The sequence below is a fragment of the Bison bison genome, unplaced genomic scaffold (assembly GCF_000754665.1).
Source record: "Bison bison bison isolate TAMUID 2011002044 unplaced genomic scaffold, Bison_UMD1.0 scf7180017864274, whole genome shotgun sequence".
In the NCBI taxonomy this organism is placed as follows: Eukaryota; Metazoa; Chordata; class Mammalia; order Artiodactyla; family Bovidae; genus Bison; species Bison bison.
In genome coordinates, this window is record NW_011494846.1 from 1014357 (window position 1) to 1027760 (window position 13404).

A 13404-nucleotide genomic window follows, 5' to 3' on the forward strand; every position below is an offset into this window, starting at 1 on the left:
ATTCAGCTCCAGGACAATAAAATTTCAGAAACCTGAAATGGATTATTTCCTTGCCAGATATAAATGTCTAAATTTGACTCAGGAAAAAGTAGAAAATTTGAGTAAGACAATAAATACCATAAAAGACATTGGAAAAGTGATTAAAGATCTTCCCTTTAAAAAGGCCGTGGTGGGACTTCCCTCATGGTATAATGAGTGAGAGACGGTCTGCTAATGCAGGGGACACGGATTCAGTCCCTGATTGGGGAAGATCCTACATGCCACGGGCAACCGAGCCCATGCGCCACAACTGCTGAAGCCTGTGCCCCCTAGGGCCCGCGAACCACAGCTAATGAGCCCCTGTGCAGCAGCTACTGAAGCCCGAGTGCCCCAGCGCCTTGCTCCACAACGAGAGAAGCCACCATAGTGAGAAGCCTGTGCTCTGCAACTCGAGAAAGCCTGCTTGCAGCAATGAATACCCAGTGTGATCAAAACCAAAAAATAAATAAAAATTATTTTTAAAAAGGCAATGGGATCATATGAAGTTATAGATGAGATTTATTTGTGTGAATGTTTAGTCACTCAGTCATGTCCGACTCTTTGAGACGCCATGGATTATAGCCCACCAGGCTCGTCTGTCCATGGAATTCTCCAGGCAAGAATACTGGATCGGGTTGCCATGCCCTCCTCTAGGGGATCTTCCCAACCTAGGAACTGAACCCAGGTCCCCTGCATTGCAGGTGGATTCTTTACCATTTGAGTAGGGTTTATCCCAAGAACAGAAGAGTCGAAATCTTATCAGTGAAATCCTTCACCGGATCAAATTAGGGCTAGAAAACCATATGGTCATATCAGGAGATGCTGAAAAGTGTTTAATAAAATGTGTAGACACAGTAAAAAAATATAAATCAGAAACAGGAAGAATGGAAAGAAACTACATGAGTATAGTAGTGCCTGGTTGCTCAGTCGAATCCGACTCTGCAGTCCCGTGACTGCAGCCTGCCAGGCTCCTCTGTCTATGGGGATTCTCCAGGCAAGAGTACTGGAGTGGGTTGCCATGCCCTCCTCCAGGGGACGTTCCCAACCCAGGGATCGAACCCAGGTCTCCCTCACTGCACGTGTATTCTTTACCCTTTGAGCCACCAGGGAAGCCCTGCTGTATAAGGCCTAGTACAGTGGACCATTTACCAAAATAAACAGTGTCATCCTAAACAGCAAAACACAAAATTTACAGTAGTGTTACTAATACTTAGTTATTAAGTAACTAAACCTTTCTATCACTTATTTATTTAACAAATGTTTTTTCCAGCATCTCCTTTGGGTCAGGATATTGGTCTGTGTTCTCAGGAATGAATAAAAAAGAGAAAAGGCTGTGATTCATGGAGCTTACATTCTAGTGGGAATTGTTAACTTTGTCTTAGAGTTTGTGGTAAGTTCATTAAAACAAGAAAAATGAAATAACTGGAATAAATACTAGAAAAGACAAGCTAAAACTATCTTTTCCCCCTAGTAATATCAATGTATACCTTGCAAATCCAAGACACCCCCAGTAAATCCTGTAAACATAAGAGAATTTGGTAAGTGGCTAAATTTAAAATAAATAAAATCAAAGCCTCCTTCTTGCCCCAAAATAGCAACAGTCCCTTATAAATGAAGAGTAAGGACAAATTAGAATAGAAGCAAAACCCTAAAAATACTAAAGAATAATTTTAAAAGGCATGAAACATGGAGAAAATGAAAATATATTGAAGAACACAGATCAAGATTGTGAACAAGTGAGAGACCATGTTCTTGGATTGGAAGTCTTAGTATATTTTTTATTGGAGGATAATTGCTTGGAAGTCTTAATATTTATACATTTGATGCGATTCCAATCCCAACAGGTTTTTTTTTCCAATTTCATAAAATGATCTGAAAATTTATAACAGAAGGTTAAGTGCCACTAATAGCCAAGAAAATAATTGCTCCATTGCCTCCCTCCAGACCACTGAAATGTAAGCTCAGGAGAGAAGGAATTTTGCTTGCGGTTGAATCGTCAGCACCTACAATTGTGTCTGGAACATACGAGACACTTAATAAATAGTTGAATGAATTAATAAAGGAGACTTCCTCAAGGAGAAATAACTTACCAGGTATCAAAACATACTAAAAAGCCATGATACTCAAGTTACTATGGTCGAGACAGATGGCTAAACAAATAGATCAATGCAATATAGTAGAACATCGGAAATAGATCTCGGAACGCATGAGATTTTAATACATGTCAAGCAGATGCAGAAGGCCAACAAATTAGACTTGGCTTAGCAGATAAGAATCTGCCTGGAATGCAGGAGACACTGGTTCCATCCCTGGGCCGGGAAGATCCCCTGGAGAAGGAAATGACAACCCATTCCAGTATTCTTACCTGGGAAATCCCGTGGACAGAGGAGCCTGGTGGGTTACAGTCCCTGGGGCTGCAAAAGAGTCAGACCCAACTTTGCGACTAAACAACAGTAACGTGAAGACAGAATCCAGAGAACAAATCCTGGAGGCCAACAAATGAGAAGACAGTCTCGCTCAAATCATGACATATCACCCCTCAGGCTGGCAAAAATTACATCAATATCATCTATTGCTGTTAGAGGAGAAGAGCTCTCACATTACTGAGTTTTGAAGTCTGTGTGACAGTCTTTTTAGAAGACAATCCAGCAGCATGTGTGCGGAGTAACATCTGTTTGACCCAGGAATTCCACTCCTTGTTCTCTTAAAAAAATGAAACGCTGTATGCATGGGTGTGTATTCCAAGATTGTGTTCTACAGTAATGTTAGCATGGAGGATAAAATGGAGATACATGAATGCTTATCAGGGGAGGAATGGTGTGCTATATTACATTCATCCCAATGGTGAAATGTTATACAGCCGTTAAAAAGGAATTTGGGGCTGTATTGGTTGAATTGAGAGATTTTAACAGTGAGTCTTTAGTGGGAAAAACAAGATGCAGAAAACTGGATATAGTATAATAGTTAGGAAAAATAATGGAAAAAACTGTGCTTATAGTGTCTTTCCAATTATATGTACATGGATAGATAATATGCACGTTGGAATATATATGGAAGAAAACATGCTCCTGCTAAGTTGCTTCAGTCATGTCCGACTCTGCAACCCCATAGATGGCAGCCCACCAGGCTCCACTGTCCCTGGGATCCTCCAGGCAAGAATACTGGAGTGGGTTGCCATTTCCTTCTCCAATGCATGAAAGTGAAAAGTGAAAGTGAAGTTGCTCAGCAGTGTCAGACTCTTTTCGACCCCATGGACTTCAGCCCACCAGGCTCCTCCATCCATGGGATTTTCCAGGCAAGAGTACTGGAGTGGGGTGCCATTGCCTTCTCCTGGAAGAAAACATAGCAGGTAGTTAATATGGGTTATTGGAGCGAAGGGAGTGCCTTTCAGGCTGATACCAGTGAAGGGAAGTGAAGAGGAGAAATTAACCAAATAAAAAGGGAACACATAGAGAGACCACTAATAAATAAACAACATGTATGATGACTTTTCCAACAAAGGTCCGTCTAGTCAAGGCTGTGGTTTTTCCAGTGGTCATGTATGGATGTGAGAGTTGGACTGTGAAGAAAGCTGGGCGCCGAAGAATTGATGCTTTTGAACTATGGTGTTGGAGAAGACTCTTGAGAGTCCCTTGGACTGCAAGGAGATCCAACCAGTCCATCCTAAAGGTGATCAGTCCTGGGTGTCCATTGGAAGGACTGATGTTGAAGCTGAAACTCCAGTACTTTGGCCACCTGATGCGAAGAGCTGACTCCTTGGAAAAGACCCTGATGCTGGGAAAGATTGAAGACAGGAGGAGAAGGGGACAACAGAGGATGAGATGGTTGGATGGCAGCACTGACTCGATGGGCATGGGTTTGTGTGGACTCCAGAAGTTGGTGATGGACAGGGAGGCCTGGCGTGGTGCAGTTCATGGGGTCGCAAAGAGTCGGACACGACTGAGCTGAAACTGAACTGAAAATGATGCCTTTGGGGGCTTCCCAAGTGGCTCAGTTGTAAAGAGCCTGCCTGCCAACGCAGGAGACACAGGAGACATGGGTTCAATCCCTGGGTGGGAATATCCCCTGGAGGAAGAAATGGCAACCCACTTTAGTATTCTTGCCTGGAGAATCCCATGGACAGAGGGCCTGGCGGGCTACAACCCATAGGGTCTCAAGGAATCGGACACTACTGAGCACACACACACAGGCGATAATGTTTGTATGCTTTTGTATATAAATTTGTGTGTGTGTGCATGCAGGCGTGCACATGTACACACATGTGCAAATGAAACTTTTAAAGAATTCCTATTGGCTTTGGCTTGTTTTACTCAATTATTTATTTATAATTTCTGTAGTACTAAGCAGAAGCCTAGATATAAATACACAGTAAATTCTCTAAGTTAAATGCAGCATGGTAATTATATCCTGGCTCTTTGTGTTGTGAGTAGCAGAAATCCTACCAAAAAATCTAACATGAGCAAAAATGGGGATTTACTGACTCACGTGCGCCTCACACAAGATTAGGTTCAGAAGCTCAGTTCAGCTTTCATGAAAAGTCTTTTGCTTTTACCTGCATCTCTGCCTTCCTTTACTTCTCTCTCTCTCTCTCTCTCTTTTTGGCCCATCTTCTGCTTCTCTCCCTCTTGATGGCATGACATTTTCCTGGTACATTTATTTTTGGTCTGTCCTCCCTTCCCTGGCCTTCAGTACGTTTCTTCTTTCCTCCAAGCTTTACATTGAAAAAGGCTCAGGAGGTGCTGTGACAGGGCTGGTTTGAGTCGCATGCCCACCTAGACTGTGGGCCCTGTGAGCACGGGGTTTGTGGAGTCCTGGGGTGAGGCAGGCCGGGGTCACGGATCCCAGCTTGGGAGAGAAGGGAGGCAGTGTGGCATTGTCCACATCACAGAATCTGAGTGAGGGGAAGGCTTCCCCAAAGAAGCCGTGGCATGTGGGAAGGAGCAGTGTGGCCTAAAGGAAAAAAAAAAGATCCTGGGTGGGTGGACAACAGATGTCCCCTGGAGGGACTTTGGTTCGAAATACAAGCCAAGTTTGCATCTTTAATAGCAAAGGACTTGAGTAGTGGAGACAGTGGGTTTGAGTCAAGTAGTAACCACCACACACTTTTTGTTCAGTCGCTCAGTTGTGTCTGATCTTTGTGACCCCACGGACTGCAGCATGCCAGGCTTCCCTCTCCTTCACTATGTCCCAGAGTTTGCTCAAACTCATGTCCATTAAATTGATGATGCCATCCAACCATCTTATCTTCTGTCATCCCTTTCTCTTTCTGCCTTCAATATTTCCCAGCATCAGGGTCTTTTCCAGTGAGTTGGCTTTTTGCATCAGGTGGCAAGAGCATTGGAGCTTCAGCTTCAGTATTAGTCCTTCCAGTGAATATTCAGAATTGATTTCCTTTAGGATTGACTGGTTTTATCTCCTTGCTGTGCAAGGGACTCTCAAGAGTCTTCTCCAGCACCACAGTTCGAAAGCATCAATTCTTTGGCTCTCAATCTTCTTTATGGTCTAAATTTCACATCCGTACATAACTACTGGAAAAACCGCAGCTTTAACTATATGGACCTTAACACATTTAGGGCAATGAAAATATTTAGTCCTTTGTCTAAAAGCTCAAGTTAATTTATAAGAATTATAGTAGGTGATTATCTCTTTGTATATACTTACACTAGATAATCTATAAAAAGATTAAAGACTTAAGTGGCTAATGAGGAATATCAGCTTCAGATATTTGAATAGATATTTTTCTAGGAAAAGAAAATCTACCTTTTGTATTTATTTTCCCTCCAGCTTTATTGAGATGTAATTGGTACACAATATTATGTGAGTTCAACATTCACAGTGTGATGATTTGATACCCGGATGTACTGCAAAGTGATTAACACGATGGGGTACGACATCACTCACCTCACGTAACCACATGTATTTGTTTTTGAGGCAGTTTAGCATGCCAGATTCTTTGCCCTGTGTCTGGTGAGACATATGTTTAGTTTTTCTCATCAAGTAATGCTCCAGATTTGCTCACTTTAAAGACTCCATCCTTTTTAATATTGATTTATAGCGACGCTTGGATATTTACGTGATAAATAAATGACTGGCATCTCAATTTTGTGGGAAAAAAAAAAAATGAATGAACTTACAGATCACAGAGGAAAAAAATAAGTTGATCCAAAGTATCCATGGACAGAAAAGTCTGGGCTATCCAAGTAGCAAATGTATTTAGCCATGGACTTACAAAACAAAACACTTTTTACTCTGAAAGTAACGCCAGTACAGAAAAACATGCTGCCTGATGGTGTAGGACGCTCACAGGCGCCGCCCGTGTCAAGCCTCTCAGCCCACACCCAGGTGTATCTGCTGTCCTGACTTTCATGCTAATCGCTTCCTGGCTTGGCTTCTTGGTTTTACCACTTACACTTGCATCCCTACCACGGCTTACCTTTGCCTGTTTTTTGAGCTTTCTAAAGATGGAGTCATACACCGTGTGCTCTCCGGGGTCTAGTTTCTTTCATTCAGCATTTGAATTGAGGCCCACAGTTGTGGAGTGAATGCAGGGTGGGAATGAGCTGCAGTGTCCAACTTTTAGATGATCACATTAACAACTCCCACTAATTGTAACCCTATAAAGTTACAGATTTTAGGCTATTACTTGAGTACTTAGGGGGACCTTAGAATTAAAATGAGACACATGAGGTATTTAAGTATCCTAGAGCTTGGTACCCCATCCTCCCAAGAGGAACAGACACTGCCCTGGTTATGCCATTCCAGAAAGAAAGCCCTTGTGCTGGCTGCATTTCCTGGGATGTGACCCGAGCTCAAGGCTGTCAGCCAGTCCTGCCCAGAAGTGCCACTTTCAGAGCCTGGAGTCGATGAAGTATTTCAAGCTAATAGAGTGGGTTTTCTAGAAAACTCCTTAGAGATAAAGTAGGTACTTTTTTGATTGGATATTTAAACATTCAGTATTTTTATTTTTGCACATTACCAAGAAGCCCCTGTATGAATTTTTAGAACGTTATGATCATAACACTCTAAACATGTTCATAGGAATGAAGAGTGGTTCTGTGAAAAAGGTAAGCTTTATTGAAAATAATAGCTCAGTATTGGCTCAGTGAGGCTTCCCTGATAGCTCACTCGGTAAAGAATCCGCCTGCAACTCAGGAGACCCCGGTTCGATTCCTGGGTCAGGAAGATCCGCTGGAGAAGCAAATGGCTACCCACTCTAGTATTCTGGCCTGCAGAATTCCATGGACTGTATAGTCCATGGGGTCACAAAGAGTTGGACCTGACTGAGCGACTTTCAGACACACATTGGCTCAGTGAATAACTTATGTTCCCAGAATTAGGAAATAAAAATTGTGCTGGCTCAACATATTAATAGAACTTTCCTGCTGCTCCTTTAATGGTAGGAAGCTTGGGTACAGAAAGTATTAAAGTAACCAGCTGACTATCAGATGTTGACAATGTAATGTATTCTTATACACACACACAGCCTTTAAATTTTTTTCATTTCCCTCAGTTTTATTGAGATTCAATTTACATACAGCATTATAGGGGCTTCCCTGGTAGCTCAGCTGGTAAAGAATCTGCCTGCAATGTGGGAGACCTGGGTTTGATCCCTGGGTTGGGAAGATCCCCTGGAGGAGGGCATGGCAACCCACTCCAGTATTCTTGCCTGGAGAATCCCGTGGACAGAGGAGGCTGCCGGGATATAGTCCATGGGATCCCAACAGATGTCACTTACATATATATTGTGAAATGATCACAATAAGTTCTATATATTCTTTTTTGCATGTCAGTGTAGTTACAGAGAAATTAGCTTTAATAGCAGTTTTGAAATACACGCATTCATATACAGTGTAAAGTGAAGTGATGTGAAAGTCGCTCAGTCATGTCTGACTCTTTGTGACCCCATGGACTGTAGCCCACCAGGCTCCTCTGTCCATGGAGCTCTCCAGACAAGAATACTGGAGTGGGTTGCAATAGTAAACTCTATTAAAAAAAAAACTCTACCTATACTTATTGGCTGATGCCAGAGGTAAGACCCTAACTTATTGATTGTCTTCCTTTTCCCACCAAGAGTACATCTTACCATGCTAGCCATTACACTATACATTCTTGTACTATATTGAGTCAGTTTAAAATTAACTAAGGTCATAATTTAAAAGGAACATAATACATATTCACAAACCAGTTAATCATGATTTCAAAAACCATCCAAGTTTACCTGCACACTGGCTTTTCTCTGTTAAGGCAGTAGGGTCCATGGCAAATTTAAAATGCTGGCATAGTTGCATTCTACTTCTCAGAACTCTTATGACCACCCTCTGCTGTTATTTCCTTGGGGGTCTTCTCAGAAATTCAAATACATTCTGATATTTTTCCAAGCAAAATATAACTTAAGACAAATCTTTGCGCGTGCCTGTGTGCTAAGTCGCTCAGTTGTGGATCTTAGCGATCCTGTGGATCATAGCCCACCATTCTCCTCTGTCCATGGGATTCTCCAGGCAAGAACACTGGAGTGGGTTGCCATGCCCTCCTCCAGGAGATCTTCCTGACCCAGGTATTGAACCCGTGTCTCTCAAGTCTCCTGCATTGGCAGGCAGATTCTTTTCCCCTATCGCCACCTGGGAAGCCCAAGACAAATCTACCACCCCCCAATCACATATATTAAAGCTAAAAATTATTTGGAGATTTCTCACATTGCTGCTCCCTTCTTTTAGTCCTAATAATTGAGAATGGACTGTTTATGTGACATCAGTCTTCAGCCATTTGTCCAAAGTCAGCAGTAATAGCAACCATCATGCTTTCTGTTCACCATAGAGAGAGTTTACATGAGCTAAAGTAGGCAAGTGGCTGGAGTTTGAGTACTTTGTGATAGCCATGCATGCATGATTCTTCATGTTTTGAGACATAACTGCATGTGTGTTCTGTGTTTAAACACTCTTGGCTCAGATGCTGAAGTGCCTGCCTGCAATGCAGGAGACCTGGGTTCGATCCCTGGGTTGGGAAGATTCCCCTGGAGAAGGAAATGGCAGCCCACTCCAGTATTCTTGCCTGGAAAATCCCACGGACAGAAGAGACTGGTAGGTGACTGTCCATGGGGTCGCAAAGAGTCAGACACGACTGAACAACTCCATTTCTGTGTTTTCTTCTCTGTCTTGGCAATTAGACTTGACTTGGATATAATGCTTATTTTAGGTGTCATATGCTTCACTCTTCTTTGAGTGAATATATGTGTACAGCCATGGTTTGCAAGACTAGTATTGAAACAGAAAGTTTGAAATTGAATAGTCAAATAAGGAAGACACTTGTAACAGATTTCTTTACACTGGGAAGGTAAGAATAGTCTGCTGTATTTAAATACACTCTCATCTGTATAAATTACTTTCTGAAAACACGTTTTCAACATCTATCCTTAAGTTTTCCCTCCTTTAGTGTGTTCTGAAGCACTATTGGGGTTATTTAGACAATCGGAGTTTATTACCAATGGGCCTCTAAAAGAGTTAATTTATACTGAATGGAGTTTAACTGCAAATGTATCTATTTCTGGTAAGTGTCCCATTCTGTCTTCAAAAAGGCCGAATTTGTACAATTTCAGAGAGAAAAATCTCTCTATTGAGCTGAACACACAGTGCTCTGCAGTGTACTTCACACCGCTAAGATTCTTAATGCCTTCTTTACTATCATATCTGTGGACTGAAAAAAGCTAAGCATGGAGATAATGCTTTCCTATATCCTGGAGGCAGAAACGTGTGAAAAGATGCTGGGGATTTAACCTTTCAAGTCTGCCACTTCTAATCGCTGGAAGCTCAGAAATTCCGTAAAGCACTTTTCAGCGAACCGCTCACCATATTAGAATCTCTTTTCCTTTGCAGACCCCTCTCGTGGCTTTTGTCAATATGCTGTTTGAGACAGAGAGCGATACGCAGAAACTGAAAACGCCCGGCCGATTTCTGTCCCTCCTTTTCCTGCCTGTGTGCATCTCTGTCTGATTTGGATGATGTGATAATTCAGAGAGAAGGCGCCGTCCAAGCCTTCCTTCTGCGGGACCCGTCCAGCCCGTCCGGCCCAGGACGGGAGGCACAGAGCCCGGGATGGCCAGTCAGCTGCCAGAGGAGGCAGCCGAGTCTCAGGTCTCAGACGAGCTGGAGTGTAAGATCTGCTACAACCGGTACAACCTGAAACAGAGGAAGCCCAAGGTGCTGGGGTGCTGCCACCGCGTGTGTGCCAAATGCCTGTGCAAGATCATCAACTTCGGGGACTCCCCGCACGGCGTCATCGTCTGCCCTTTCTGCAGGTTCGAGACGTGCCTACCGGATGACGAAGTCAGCAGCCTGCCCGACGACAACAACATCCTGCTGAACCTGACCTGCGGCGGCGGCAAAGGCAAGAAGTGCCTGCCCGAGAACCCCACCGAGCTCTTGCTGACCCCCAAGCGGCTGGCCTCGCTGGTCAGCCCTTCCCACGCGTCCTCCAACTGCCTGGTCATCACCATCATGGAGGTGCAGCGGGAGAGCTCGCCCTCGCTCAGCTCCACGCCCGTGGTCGAGTTCTACCGGCCCTCCAGCTTCGACTCGGTGACCACCGCCGTGTCGCACAACTGGACCATGTGGAACTGCACGTCCCTGGTCTTTCAGACGTCCATCCGGGTGCTGGTGTGGTTGCTGGGCTTGCTGTACTTCAGCTCCCTGCCCTTGGGCATCTACTTACTGGTCTCCAAGAAGGTCACACTGGGGGTCGTCTTTGTCAGCCTGGTCCCCTCCAGCCTCGTCATCCTGATGGTGTATGGCTTCTGCCAGTGTGTCTGCCACGAATTCCTAGACTGTCTGGCACCGTCCTCTTAAGCGAGACTGGCGCGCCGAGAAGTCAGACACCTCTTGCCACGTGTCAAGTTAGGTCACTTAGCCTTTGTTTTCTATCACAGTCTCTGTGATCGGCGCCCATGGTGTGAACAGAGCCACTGGGCATATGTCTGTGGTCTGTTTTCCATCCAGATATTGACTCGGTGGTTTTCCTGTATGCTGGAAGTAACATGTTCACTTCTACTTACGTGTTAGCAAAAAAGAGACAGGGATCAGCTCAGCCTTCTAGCGCTTTGCTACTGAGTCTTCCCAGAGACAGGGCAGCCGCCACTCAGGGCTGCTAGACGGACCCCGGGGCCCGACGTGTTGTGCTGTGGCGGCTGGAGTCTTTGTGGACGGTCAGGCATGAACTGGTGCCTCTTCTCATCATCTTAGCCTGGGATGGAGGGTAGACCCAGGAGGGGGGCAGCCCCAGGGCACACCCATCTGCACAGTGCACACCCCTGCCCCTGGCCCACGGTTGGCACTTCTCTGGATCCTCTCCAGCTCAGATGCTGGTCCCTCCGTGCATGGTACTTGCCAAGAGGAACCCGGCCTCTTGCGTGGTTTCAGCTATATGCCGGTTTTGTCACATTACTATAGAGAGCTTAAAACGCCGGGAAATTGGCATCAGTAAACCTCAAAGCAGAATGTGGCCACTCGTTTGGGACACACACCCTTTTTTTTTTCTCCATGTTTATTTTCTGCTCTCCAGCTTTCTCTGAAATTCTCTCAGAGCAGTTCATGGAGATCCAATTTGAGCTTTTCCTTAAAGCATTTTAGTTTAGTTTCTTCTTTTTTTTTTAAACCACATTGTTCATTCAGCACCATCCTTTATCCTGGATGGGGTTCCATTTAAATTAGTTGCTATAACTATATGTGGATTTTGATTATTTTTTCCCCATTTCATTTTAAATTCTACTATGGACTCACTTAACTTAATCCTGTAACAATTTGGTGTAAATTGTGGCAGTGGAAACCCAGGCCCAGTTCAGGAGCTGTTCCAGCTCATGGTTTGATATGCCGAGAACCTAAGTATTTTGCTGTGTTCTGTTGAGCTGTACCAAAATATAATGGTTTAGGCTTATGTGCAGTAGCTCAGGCAAAAGGATGGGCAAGAGAGATGTCAAGCTGATGCCCTTCAAGGGAGTATATAACAAAATGGAAGGGCAGAGTGCAATCTCCCATATTGCCATCCCTGTTAAGTCCCTTTTAGAATGGATTCAAGTTCTCATGCAGTTTATTTCAAATAAAAGCATAAGCTTATATGACTTGAGTTAATGAACTTCTTTTCGTGAGGTAGGGGACATTGAATGTATATATTTACGAGAAGAAATTGGGTAACAGATTTTAGGTTTGAGGGAATAGAATGCCCACAGAAAGTAGGCAAAAAAAAAAAAAGGTTTTTTAGCCTAAAACTCATTACTGATGATAAATGTTTAAATACTTATAACTCTTAGAAAAGGGCATTACTAAAGCTACTTTACGTATTTGTGACGAAACATTTGTTGGGTGAAAGACAGTGGACCAGTTCCAATCTGTTTATTCAGGAAAAATCGATACTTTTCTAGAACAGTAGTTTTTAATTCTGTAACTGTTAACTTGGAGACTATGTATGCCCAGGGTAAATATGACGGGAAAGTATGTGTGGGATGTGGCCCAGTGAATTTAAGCCCCAATATAGCTATATACTTATAATTTCCCGAAATCTAGTTTAGATGGCATTGTGAATGCAATTTCCAAATATCCATTTGTACTTAGAGTAAATGTCATGTTTAGGAGGTGTTTTGTGGTTTGGATTTATATGTTTATAAGGTTTTTAAAAAAGGCTTGCTTTGCCTGAAATGTAACGTCAGATGGCCTGGTGCGTTATCGGGGGTGCGCGCTCTAGGGAGCTCTGGTTGTGGGCGCCGTGCGTTTTGCTATTTGTGCCAGGCCCGCTGTGCTTGCTTTGTGTCTCTGTAATGTGGTAGTCTTCGTTTCTTTTCTTTTTTTTCCCAGTTGTGAGTAAATTAATTTGGTGTTAACCAGTTTTAAATGTATGACAACAAAAAACCTTTTCATGATGTTGGATGAAAAAAGGACAGTGCTTCAATCCTTTATTTATTGTGGTGATGTTTTATTTGTCCATTAAATTGTTATTGTTTCCAAGCTAGACGTTTGATTTTTTTCTGATGATGGTTGAAATTCAATTATTTTGGACTTCTTTTAACATTAGATAATTGCAAACTTGAGCTTTCAAACACATTGATTAAGCTAATGCCTTTATTATACAAATAAAGATTCTAGAACTTTCTGACAAAGCTGATCTACTCTATTATAAAAGACCTTTGTGCTTTTTTTTTTTTTTTTAAGAAAAAGGACAAAAGTAGGAAAGATGAAATAAAAACATTGCCTTTATAATAAAATGTTTTGGTTTTAATTTGCTTGATTTGTTTTCCAGACTGCCTAGCTGCTGAGCAAAACAGAATCCATTTTGGTTGGGAATTCACTAACCTTGTGTGATCAGTACAAATTTAAAAAATTTACCTGATATTTAAATATGACCAGT

The 13404-nt window shown here is 43.1% G+C and overlaps 1 protein-coding gene across 1 annotated transcript; it reads left to right on the forward strand.

Annotated features, from left to right (window-relative positions):
• The first annotated feature begins 9893 nt into the window (after positions 1-9893).
• RNF182 (ring finger protein 182) lies at positions 9894-13154 on the forward strand. The gene has a single exon (XM_010848792.1). It carries the CDS (start codon positions 10107-10109, stop codon positions 10854-10856), a length of 750 nt encoding a protein of 249 aa, XP_010847094.1. The 5' UTR covers positions 9894-10106; the 3' UTR covers positions 10857-13154.
• The last annotated feature ends 250 nt before the right edge of the window (positions 13155-13404 follow it).

Coding starts and splice junctions, on each gene's coding strand:
- RNF182 (XM_010848792.1), top strand. CDS start 10,107: ATGGCCAGTCAGCTGCCAGAGGAGGCAGCCGAGTCTCAGGTCTCAGAC.